The sequence below is a fragment of the Tachyglossus aculeatus genome (assembly GCF_015852505.1).
Source record: "Tachyglossus aculeatus isolate mTacAcu1 chromosome 12 unlocalized genomic scaffold, mTacAcu1.pri SUPER_6_unloc_1, whole genome shotgun sequence".
NCBI classification, from domain to species: Eukaryota; Metazoa; Chordata; class Mammalia; order Monotremata; family Tachyglossidae; genus Tachyglossus; species Tachyglossus aculeatus.
In genome coordinates, this window is record NW_024044828.1 from 18,707,354 (window position 1) to 18,720,169 (window position 12,816).

Below are 12,816 nucleotides of genomic sequence, written 5' to 3' on the forward strand. Positions count from 1 at the left end.
TCCCAAGCGCTTAGTACAGTGCTCTGCACACAGCAAGCGCTCAACAAATACGATTGAATGGATGAATGAACAAACACTATCATTATTATTATTCTCTGGGCCTCAGTGACCTCATCTGTAAAATGGGGATGATGACTGTGAACACCTGTCTCTATATGTTGCCAATTTGTACTTCCCAAGCGCTTAGTACAGTGCTCTGCACATAGTAAGCGCTCAATAAATACGATTGATGATGATGATGACAACCTGATCACCTCTCTATCCCCTCACAGTGCTTATAATGGTGCTTGGCCCACAGCGCATAACTTGTACTTCCCAAGCGCTTAGTACAGTGCTCTGCACACAGCAAGCGCTCAACAAATACGATTGAATGAATGAACAAACATTAACATTGTTATTATTCTCTGGGCCTCAGTGACCTCATCTGTAAAATGGGGATGACGACTGGGAACCCCAGGTGGGACACCCTGATCACCTTTGTATCCCCCTCCAGCGCTTAGAACGGTGCTCGGCATGTAGTAAGCGCTGAATTCCAACATTATCCTTCGTTCAATCGTGTTTCTTGTGCACCCCCGGGGAACTTCTTTCCCCGGTCCCCCGTCCCTGGTCCTATTTATTTCTTTCTTTTACTTGTACATATCTATTCTCTTTATTTTATTTTGTTAGTATGTTTGGTTTTGTTCTCTGTCTCCCCCTTTTAGACTGTGAGCACACTGTTGGGTAGGGACTGTCTCTAGATGTTGCCAACTTGTACTTCCCAAGCGCTTAGTCCAGTGCTCTGCACACAGTAAGCGCTCAATAAAGAGGATTGATGATGATGCTGCTGCTGGTCCTCCTCCGGGCTCCGGGGCCCTCCCGCACGGCCTGGCCCTGGGGCCGGCTGACCTGGTGCCGCTTCTCCGAGTCGAGGCGTCTCCGGGAGTGCAGGGAGCGCAGCGCTTCTCGGAAGGTGGCCCGCAGGGCGCGCTCCATCAGGGCCTTGTGATAGGCACCGGCCAGGTTCCCGCACAAGAACAGCACCGCGTTGGCCGCCAGCTGGGGAGACACCGCCAGGGGGCGCCGTTGGGGTGGGGGGTGGGGGTGGGGTGCAGGGGGCGTGGTCAGGGAAAAGGGCGGGACCAATGAGGGGCGGAGGAGCGGGAGGGGGCGTGGTCAGGGGAAAGGGGAGTGGTCAGGGGAAGGGGGCGGGGCCGGGGCTGGACCAATGGGGGGAGGAGGAGCGGGAAGGGGCGTGGCCATAAGGTGGGCCGGGCGAGAAAGGGGCGAGGTCAGGGGAAAGGGGGCGGGGCGGGGCTGGACCAATTAGGGGCGGAGGAGCAGGAAGGGGGCGTGACCATGGGGTGGGGATGCCCTGGGAGGGGGAAGGGGCGTGGTCGGGGAAGGGGCGGGGCCTGGTCGGGACCAATGAGGGGGTGCCCTGGGAGGGAAAGGGGTGCGGTCAGGGGAAAGGGGCGTGTCTTGGGAGAGAAGGGTGGGGGAGAGGCGTGGTTAGAGGAAAGGGGCGGGGCCGGTCTGGACCAAAGAGGGGCGGAGGAGCAGGAAAGGGGCGTGGTCATAGGGTGGGGCGGCCTGGGAGGGAAAGGGGTGCGGTCAGGGCAAAGGGGCGTGGCCTGGCCGGGACCACGGAGGTGCGGAGGAGCAGGAAGGGGGCTTGGCCAGCGGGTGGGCGTGTCCTGGGAGAGAAGGGAGGGGGGAGGGGCGTGGCCAGAGGGAAAGGGCGGGGCCGGGCTGGACCAATGAGGGGAGGAGGAGCAGGAAGGGGCGTGGCCATAGGGTGGGCTGGGCGAGAAAGGGATGTGTTCAGGGGAAAGGGACGGGGCCGGGGCTGGACCAATGAGGGGCGGAGGAGCAGGAAGGGGGCGTGACCATAGGCTGGGGGTGCTCTGGGAGGGAAAGGGGGCGTGGTCAGGGGAAGGGGCGGAGGAGCAGGAAAGGGGCGTGGCCACAGGGTGGGGGTGCCCTGGGAGGGAAAGGGGGCGTGGTAACGGGGAAGGGGCGGTGCCGGGGCTGGACCAATGAGGGGCGGAGGAGCAGGAGGGGCGTGGCCAGCGGGTGGGCAGTCCTGTGAGATAAGGGAGGGGCGTGGTCAGGGGGAAGGGGCGGGCCTGGGCTGGACCAATTAAGGGCGGAGGAGCAGGAAAGGGGCGTGGCCATAGGGTGGGGGTGCCCTGGGAGGGAAAGGGGGCGTGGTAAGGAGGAAGGGGCGGTGCCGGCGCTGGACCAATGAGAGGCGGAGGAGCAGGAGAGGGGCGTGGCCAGCGGGTGGGCGTGTCCTGGGGAGACGATGGGCGTGGCCAGGGAAAGGGGCGGGGCCGGGGTTGGACCAATGCGGGGAGGAGGAGCAGGAGGGGGGTGTGGCCATAGGGTGGGGGTGCTCTGGGAGGGAAGGGGGTGCGGTCAGGGGAAAGGGGCGTGGCCCGATCGGGACCAATGAGGTGAGGAGGAGCAGGAAATGGGCGTGGCCATTGGGTGGGGGCTGGGATGAAAAGAGGCGTGGTCATATATACGTATATATGTTTGTACAGATTTATTACTCTATTTTACTTGTACATATTTATTCTTTTTATTTTATTTTGTTAATACGTTTTGTTTTGTTGTCTGTCTCCCCTGTCTAGACTGTTCGCCCGCTGTTGGGTCGGGACCGTCTCCAGATGTTGCCAACTTGTACTTCCCAAGCGCTTAGTCCAGTGCTCTGCACACAGTAAGCGCTCAATAAAGACGATTGAACGAATGAATGAATGAATGAATATATACAGGTGCTGTGGGGAACATATATACGTATATACAGGTGCTGTGGGGAGGGGAAGGAGGGGAGGGTGTTGCATTTGGGGCGGTCACCTGTTGGTGTGGGGAACATATACACATATATACAGGTGCTGTGGGGAACATATATACATACATACAGGTGCTGTGGGAGGGAAAGGAGGGGAGGGTGTTGCGTTTGGGGTGGTCACCTGTTGGTGTGGGGAACATATATACATATATACAGGTGCTGTGGGGAGGGGAAGGAGGGGAGGGTGTTGCGTTTAGGGCGGTCACCTGTTGGCGTGGGGAACATATATACATATCTATAGGTGCTGTGGGGAGGGAAAGGAGGGGAGGGAGTTGTGTTTGGGGAGGTCACCTGTTGGCTTGGGGAACATATACACATATATACAGGTGCTGTGGGGAACATATATACATAAATACAGGTGCTGTGGGGAACGTATACATATATACAGGTGCTGTGGGGAGGGAATGGAGGGGAGGGGGTTGCGTTTGGAGCGCTCACCTGTTGGTGTGGGGAACATATATACAGGTACTGTGGGGAACATATATACATATATACAGGTGCTGTGGGGAGGGAAAGGAGGGGAGGGTGTTGCATTTGGGGTGGTCACCTGTTGGTGTGGGGAACATATACACATATATACAGGTGCTGTGGGGAACATATATACATATATGCAGGTGCTGTGGGGAACCTATACATATATACAGGTGCTGTGGGGAGGGAAAGGAGGGGAGGGGGTTGCGTTTGGGGCACTCACCTGTTGGTGTGGGGAACATATATACATATATACAGGTACTGTGGGGAACATATATACATACATACAGGTGCTGTGGGGAGGGAAAGGAGGGGAGGGTGTTGCGTTTGGGGTGGTCACCTGTTGGTGCGGGGAACATATACACATAATATACAGGTGCTGTGGGGAACATGTATACATATATGCAGGTGCTGTGGGGAACATATACATATATACAGGTGCTGTGGGGAGGGGAAGGAGGGAAGGGTGTTGTGTTAGGGGCGGTCACTTATTGGTGTGGGGAACATATATACATTTATACAGGTGCTGTGGGGAGGGGAAGGAGGGGAAGGTGTTGTGTTTGGGGCGGTCACCTGTTGGTGTGGGGAACATATATACAGGTGCTGTGAGGAGGGGAAGGAGGGGAGGGTGTTGCGTTTGGGGTGCTCACCTATTGGCGTGGGGAACATATATACATATATACAGGTGCTGTGGGGAGGGAAAGGAGGGGAGGGGGTTGTGTTTGGGGCGGTCATCTTTTGGTGTGGGGAACACATATACATATATACAGGTGCTGTGGGGAGGGAAAGGAGGGAGGGGGTTGTGTTTGGGGTGGTCACCTGTTGGTGTGGGGAACATATATGCATATATACAGGTGCTGTGGGGAGGGGAAGGAGGGGAGGGTGTTGTGTTTGGGGTGGTCACCTGTTGGTGTGGGGAACATATATACATATATACAGGTGCTGTGGGGAGGGAAAGGAGGGAGGGGGTTGCATTTGGGGTGCTCACCTGTTGGCGTGGGGAACATATATACATATATACAGGTGCTGTGGGGAGGGAAAGGAGGGGAGGGGGTTGTGTTTGGGGTGGTCACCTGTTGGTGTGGGGAACATATACCCGTATATACAGGTGCTGTGGGGAGGGAAAGGAGAGGAGGGTGTTGCATTTGGGGCGCTCACCTGTTGGAGGTGGGGGTTCGGGGGTCCAGGCCGCGGGCCGAAGGGCAGCCCCAGCGCCAGCAGGTGTGACAGGGACGAGGCCAGCCCCGCCGCCGCCGCCTCCCGCAGCCCCAGGGGCAGCATCGTGTACACCGTGAAGATGATGAACAAGAAGAAGGACACCTGCGACCGTTAGGCCTCCCACCCCGCCACCCCATCATCATCATCATCAATCATCATCACTGCTGTCCACTAGCGGACTTGACATGACTGACTCCATTTTGTGTATGCTGACAGTAACCCTCCATTTTGTGCAGGCCGAGAGATCAACTCCCTTTTTTGTATTTTATGCAAGGCTCAGCAACAGGTGTCTTCAAGGCCAGTAACGAGTATCTATGTCAGGGCCACGGGGCAGATAACGACAACCCGCACAAGGCAGTGAGAACAGAGAATAATGAGAATTTCGAACATCCTGTCGGTCCCACTTGGATTCCTGGAATCCCCAAATGCTCTGCTCCCATGTGGCTGTAACTCAATAAAAGAAACAGTGAGAATGGGATGGGGGCTGCTTGTCACTCGTCCCTCTCCCCGGAGGTGAACGGGCAGGTGGCCACTTTCCGTCTTTACTGCTCTATCTGAACTCATGTCTCTGAGTCATTTTTCCTGTCTGCGTCACCACCTTGGGTACACGAACCCTGCAGCTGATTTACACCGATTAACCTATTTTGCACCCTACTTGTCGATAACTATCATCATCGTCATCCCCCCACAACCGACCCCGGCCCCTCTGACCTGGTCCCAGGCGCTGACGGGGCCACCGGTGAAGAGGAAGCCGTGGCCCAGGGCGAGCAGGGCGGCCCACACCAGGCCGGACAGTGGGCGCGGGCAGCTCTGCAGCCTCTGCTCCCGCCATGCCAGGCCCAGCAGCAACGAGAACACGCCCAGGCCCGCCGACACGGTGCCCACGAAGGCCGGATCCCGGCCCACCACCTGCGGGCACAGTCCCCGAGGGCGCACGGGGCATCAGGGGGGCGCGGAAGGCCCCAGGGATGGGCAGGGGGACTCACAGATGACCGTGACTGTGAACCCACTCTTGGGTCTCTATATAATCGCTGTCTACCAGCAAACTTGGCATGACTGACTCCATCTTGTGCACACCAACAGTAACCCTTCATTTGGTGCAGACCGAAAGCACTCCAGTGTTTGTAAGGTAACATCAACCCAACACCAACATCAGAGAAACAGCGTGGCTCAGTGGAAAGAGCCCGGGCTCTGGAGTCAGAGGTCATGGGTTCAAATCCCGGCTCTGCCAATTGTCAGCTGGGTGACTTTGGGCAAGTCACTTCTCTGGGCCTCAGTTCCCTCATCTGTAAAATGGGGATTAAAAGCTGTGAGCCCCCCGTGGGACAACCTGATCACCTTGTAATCTCCCCAGCACTTAGTGCTTTGCACATAGTAAGCGCTTAAGAAATACCATCATTATTATCTTCTAGACTGTGAGCCCACTGTTGGGTAGGGACTGTCTCGATATGTTGCCAACTTGTACTTCCCAAGTACAGTGCTCTGCACACAGTAAGCACTCAAATACGATTGATTGATTGATTGATTGATTGATTGATCAACCAAAGTGGCTTCTCTCTGTCTGGAATGTCCCCATCTGATGTTGACCATTATCTCCTGATAACATCTTGTAAACAGGGATTTTAACACTAGCCAAATCATGACAAACAAACGGTTGTACTTTAACTTGGGATCTAGGAATGCCAAGGCCTCACGTCTGGCACAACTCTCGGGAATCCTTAGTGTAGCTTGGATTTGAAACCCAATAAAAGAGGAAGAAGTGGCTGGGATGGGGGCTGCTTTTCACTCCTACCTCTCCCGGGAGGTGAATGGGCAAGCAGCCACTTTCCTTCTTTCCTGCTCTATCTGAACTCATGTCTCCGAGTCATTTTTCCTCTCTGCTTCACCACCTTGGGTACACGAACCCTGCGGCCCATTTACACCGGTTAACCTATTGTGCACCCTACTTGCTGATAACAACAATAATAATAATAATAATAATGGCATTTATTAAGTGCTTACTATGTGCAAAGCACTGTCCTAAGCGCTGGGGAGGTTACAATAACAATAATAATAATAATAATAATAATGATGGCATTTATTAAGCGCTTACTAGGTGCAAAGCACTGTCCTAAGCGCTGGGGAGGTTACAATAACAATAATAATAATAATAATAATAATGGCATTTATTAAGCGCTTACTAGGTGCAAAGCACTGTTCTAAGCGCTGGGGGGGTTACAAGGCTATCAGGTTGTCCCACGTGGGGCTCACAGTCTTCATCCCCATTTTCCAGATAAATCAATCAATCGTATTTATTGAGTGCTTACTGTGTGCAGAGCACTGTATTAAGCGCTTGGGAAGTACAAGTTGGCAACATATAGAGACGGTCCCTACCCAACAGTGGGCTCACAGTCTAGACGGGGGAGACAGAGAACAAAACATATTAACAAAATAAAATAAATAGAATAGATATGTACAAGTAAAATAAATAGAGTAATAAATCCGTACAAACATATATACATATATACAGGTGCTGTGGGGAAGGGAAGGAGGTAAGGTGGGGCGGATGGAGAGGGGGAGGAGGGTCTGTTTTACTTGTATATATTTACTATTCTATTTATTTTATTTTGTTATTATGCTTTGTTCTTTTGTCTGTCTCCCCCTTCCAGACTGTGAGCCCGCTGCTGGATAGGGGCCGTCTCTCCATGTTGCCGACCTGGACCTCCCAAGTGCTCAGTACAGTGCTCTGCACACAGCACACAGCACACAGATGAGGGAACTGAGGCCCAGAGAAGTGAAGCGACTCGCCCAAAGTCACCCAGCTGGCAATTGGCGGAGCCGGGGTTTGAACCCATGACCTCTGACTCCAAAGCCCGGGCTCTTGCCACTGAGCCATGCTGCTTCTCTAGATGTTGCCAACTTGTCCTTCCCAAGCGCTCAGTCCAGTGCTCTGCACACAGGAAGCGCTCAATCAAGACGATGGGATGAAGGAATGAATGGGAAATTCACAGAGGGGGATGGGAAATTCAAAGAAGGTGATGGGAAATTCGCAGAGGGGGATGAGAAGTTCGCAGAGGGTGATGGGAAATTCTCTGAGGGGGATGAGAAATTCGCAGAGAGTGATGGGAAATTCTCTGAGGGGGATGAGAAATTCTCAGAGGATGATGGGAAATTGGCAGAAGGTGATGGGAAATTCGAAGAAGGTGATGGGAAATTCTCTGAGGGTGATTCATTCATTCATTCAATCGTATTTATTGAGCGCTTACTGTGTGCAGAGCACTGTACTAAGCGCTTGGGAAGTCCAAGTTGACAACATAGAGAGATGGTCCCTACCCAACAATGGGCTCACAGTCTAGAAGGGGGAGACGGACGACAAAACAAAACATATTAACAAAATAAAATAAATATTCATTCATTCATTCAATCATATTTATTTGGCAACATATAGAGATGGTCCCTACCCAACAACGGGCTCACAGTCTAGAAGGGGGAGACGGACGACAAAACAAAACATATTAACAAAATAAAATAAATAGTCATTCATTCATTCAATCATATTTATTTGGCAACATATAGAGACGGTCCCTACCCAACAACGGGCTCACAGTCTAGAAGGGGGAGACGGACGACAAAACAAAACATATTAACAAAATAAAATAAATAGTCATTCATTCATTCAATCATATTTATTGAGCGCTTACTGGGTGCAGAGCACTGTACTAAGCGCTGATGAGAAAGCGCTGTACTAAGTGATGAGAAATTCTCAGACGATGATGGGAAATTCGCAGAGGGGGATGAGAAATTCGCAGAGGGTGATGAGAAACTCGCAGAGGGTGATGGGAAATTCACAGCGGGTGATGACAAACTCGCAGAGGGTGATGGGAAATTCGCAGAGGTTGATGGGAGATTCTCAGAGGGCGATGGGATGGGCAATGGACCGCTGGGTGAATCGAAAATCTGTGCGCTAATTTACACAACAATACTACTACTACTACTACTACTACTACTACTACTACTACTACTAGTAATAGTAATAATAATTAATTATTATGGGACTTGTGAAGCGCTTTCTATGTGCCAGGCACTGTTCTAAGCGCTGGGTTGAGGGCTTCCTATGTGCCAAGCACTGTTCTAAGCGCTGGGTTGTGGTACTACTGTGAGCCCGTTGTTGGGTAGGGTCCGTCTCTATAGTTGCCGATTTGTACTTCCCAAGTGCTTAGTACAGTGCTGTGCACACAGTAAGCACCCAGTAACTACGATTGAGTGAATGAATGAATGAACAAATGTGCCAGGCACTGTTCAAAGCGCTGGGCTGTGGTATTGGTTAAGCGCTTACTATGTCTTACTATGTACGTAGTACAGTGCAAGCGCTTGGCACAGTGCAAACGCTTAGTACAATGCTCTGCACACGGTAAGAGCTCAATAAATACGATTGAATGAATGTGCCCGGCACTGTACTAAACGCTGGGATGGATACAAGCCAATGGGCCTGTGGGGCTCCCAGTCTCCATCCCCATTTTCCAGGTGAGGTAACTGAGGCCCCCAGAAGTGAAGTGACTTAATAATGATGGTATTTGTTAAGCGCTTACTGTGTGCCAAGCACTGTTCTAAGGGCGGGGTGGAGGGGGATACGAGGTGATCAGGTTGTCCCACGAGGGGCTCACAGTCTTCACCCCCATTTTCCAGATGAGGGAACGGAGGCCCAGAGAAGTGAAACGGCTTGCCCAAGCGCTTAGTACAGTGCTCTGTGCACAGTAGGCCCTCAATAAGTACGATTGAATGAATGAATGACTGAAAGTGGCTTTTGAAATGCTCCCAGGGCCCAGTCCTTGCCCTTGGAGACCCCAACCCTTCCCAAAACCGGGAAGGTGGAGGGGCCTGGCCCGATCTACGACGCCCTTCCTGCCTCTACGCTCTCCTACAACGCCCTGTCGCCCTCCCCCTCCCCCTTCCCTCCGGAGAGGAGGGGCAAGGCGACCCCCGCCCTCTCTGAGGAAGAATGGGAATCAGGAAACCGAGATTCCCAGAGGACTGGGAAGGAATTCCCTTCCCGGAGACGGATTCCTCCAGGATCTAGAGGATGTTGCCAACTTGTACTTCCCAAGCGCTTAGTCCAGTGCTCTGCACACAGTAAGCACTCAATAAATACGATTGATTGATCTAGACCGTGAGCCCCCTGTTGGGTAGGGACCGTCTCTATATGTTGCCAACTTAAGCGCTTAGTCCAGTGCTCTGCACACAGTAAGCACTCAATAAATACGATTGAAGGAATGAATGAATGATCTGGGGGAATAATAAGAATAATGATGGTATTTGTTAAGCGCTTACTATGTGCCAAGCACTGTTCTAATCGCTGGGGGAGATACAAGGTGATCAGGTTGTCCCACGTGGGGCTCACGGTCTTCATCCCCATTTTCCAGATGAGGGAACTGAGGCCTGGAGAAGTGAAGTGACTTGCCCAAAGTCACACAGCTCACAAGTGGCGGAGCCGGGATTGGAACCCACGACCTCTGACTCCCAAGCCCGGGATCTTGCCACTGAGCCACGTGCCTCAGTTACCTCATCTGTAAAATGGGGATTAAAATTGTGTGAGCCCCCGTGGGACAACCTGATCACCTTGTAACCTCCCCAGCGCTTAGAACAATGCTTGGCACATAGTAAGCGCTTAACAAATTCCAACATCATTATTATTATTATTGGGAAGTCCAAGTCGGCGGCATATAGAGACGGTCCCTACCCAACAGCGGCCTCACAGTCTAGAAGACTAGAAGACTACTCATTCAATCATTCATTCATTCATTCAATTGTATTTATTGAGCTCTTACTGTGTGCAGAGCACTGGACTAAGCGCTTGGGAAGTCCAAGTTGGCAACATCTAGAGACGCTCCCTACCCAACAGTGGGCTCACATTCATTCATTCATTCATTCATTCATTCAATCATATTTATTGAGCGCATACTGTGTGCAGAGCACTGGACTAAGCGCTTGGGAAGTCCAAGTTGGCAACATCTAGAGACGGTCCCTACCCGACAGTGGGCTCACATTCATTCATTCATTCAATCACATTTATTGAGCGCTTACTGTGTGCAGAACACTGGACTAAGCGCTTGGGAAGTCCAAGTTGGCAACATCTAGAGATGCTCCCTACCCGACAGTGGGCTCACATTCATTCATTCATTCATTCAATCGTATTTATTGAGCGCTTACTGTGTGCAGAGCACTGGACTAAGCGCTTGGGAAGTCCAAGTTGGCAACATCTAGAGACGCTCCCTACCCAACAGTGGGCTCACATTCATTCATTCATTCATTCATTCATTCAATCATATTTATTGAGCGCATACTGTGTGCAGAGCACTGGACTAAGCGCTTGGGAAGTCCAAGTTGGCAACATCTAGAGACGGTCCCTACCCGACAGTGGGCTCACATTCATTCATTCATTCAATCACATTTATTGAGCGCTTACTGTGTGCAGAACACTGGACTAAGCGCTTGGGAAGTCCAAGTTGGCAACATCTAGAGATGCTCCCTACCCGACAGTGGGCTCACATTCATTCATTCATTCATTCAATCGTATTTATTGAGCGCTTACTGTGTGCAGAGCACTGGACTAAGCGCTTGGGAAGTCCAAGCTGGCAACATCTAGAGATGCTCCCTACCCAACAGTGAGCTCACATTCATTCATTCATTCATTCAATCGTATTTATTGAGCACTTACTGTGTGCAGAGCACTGGACTAAGCGCTTGGGAAGTCCAAGTCGGCAACATCTAGAGACGGTCCCTACCCAACAGTGAGCTCACATTCATTCATTCATTCAATCAATCGTATTTATTGAGCGCTTACTGTGTGCAGAGCACTGGACTAAGCGCTTGGGAAGTCCAAGCTGGCAACATCTAGAGACGCTCCCTACCCAACAGTGGGCTCACATTCATTCATTCATTCACTCAATCGTATTTATTGAGTGCTTACTGTGTGCCAGAGCACTGGACTAAGCGCAAGTTGGCAACATCTAGAGACGGTCCCCACCCAACAGCGGGCTCACAGTCTAGAAGGGGGAGACAGACAACAAAACCAAACAGATTGACAAAATAAAATAAGTAGAATACATATGTACAAGTAAAATAAATCAATATATAGAGTAATAGAAGTCTTAGTCACAAGTAAAATAAATAAATAAATAGAGTAATAGAAGTCTTAGTTCTTGTCACTAAAGGCAGGTGAAGGGACGGGTGGGGTGGGGGGTCTGTGGGCCCCCCGAGGACTCACCGGTCCGGCGGCCCAGGTGACGGCGAGGAGGATGGCGAGCGCGGCGAGCAGGATGGCGAGCAGCAGAAGGAGCAGGGGGTATTGTTGGCTCAGGCTGTAGTAAGTCTCGTAGAAGAGGTCTTCGCTCGGGGGCGGCCTGGACGTGACCAGGCGGGCCATGGCGACCCCTGACCCCTGACCCCTGACCCCCGGAGGCCTGCCTGGAGGAGCAGGCCGCCCGTGAGCCCTCCGCCGAGCCGGGGATCTGGGCTTGATCGGCCCACCGCTATTTCATTCATTCAATCGCATTTATTGAGCGCTGACTGCGCGCAGAGCGCTGGACTAAGCGCTGGGGAAGCACAAGTTCATTCTTTCAATAAATAAATAAATAAATAAATTTTTAAATTTTAAAATAAAATTTTAAAGATTAAATAAATATTTAAATACATATCTATTCTATTAATACATAAAATATTTTATAAAATACATAAAAATACATAAATATTTTAATACATAAAATATTTAATACATATCTATTCTATTTATTTTATTTTGTTAGTATGTTTGGTTTTGTTCGCTGTCTCCCCCTTTTAGGCTGTGAGCCCACTGTTGGGCAGGGACTGTCTCTAGGTGTTGCCAACTTGGACTTCCCAAGCGCTTAGTACAGTGCTCTGCACATTGTAAGCGCTCAATAAATACGATTGATGGTGATTCTTTCATTCACTCAATCATATTTATTGAGCACCGACTGCGCGCGGAGCACTGGACTAAGCGCTTGGGAAGTCCAGGTTCATTCTTTCATTCACTCAATCGTATTTATTGAGCGCCGACTGCGCGCGGAGCACTGTACTAAGCGCTTGGGAAGTCCAAGTTGGCAACATCTAGAGACGGTCCCTACCCGACAGCGGGCTCACGGTCTAGAAGGGGGGGACAGACAACAAAGCAAAGCATATTAAAATAAAATAAATAGAATAAATATGTACAACTAAAATAAATAGAGTAATAAATACATACAAACATATATACGTATATACAGGATACATATATACATTAGTATAGGCCTCGGCATGTT

The 12,816-nt window shown here is 51.1% G+C and overlaps 1 protein-coding gene across 1 annotated transcript in view; it reads right to left on the minus strand.

The window, feature by feature from the left end:
• Positions 1-11,954, minus strand: part of ADCY4 (adenylate cyclase 4) — a 48,203-nt gene extending 36,249 nt beyond the window's left edge. The window contains exons 1-4 of the mRNA XM_038741116.1: positions 11,766-11,954; positions 5,234-5,431; positions 4,463-4,624; positions 886-1,035 (exon numbers count right to left, since the gene is read on the minus strand). Of these exons, the coding sequence (XP_038597044.1) occupies positions 886-1,035; positions 4,463-4,624; positions 5,234-5,431; positions 11,766-11,924 (669 nt within the window). The 5' untranslated portion in view covers positions 11,925-11,954. The remainder of the gene's footprint in view (positions 1-885; positions 1,036-4,462; positions 4,625-5,233; positions 5,432-11,765) is intronic.
• Between the last annotated feature and the right edge of the window lie 862 nt (positions 11,955-12,816).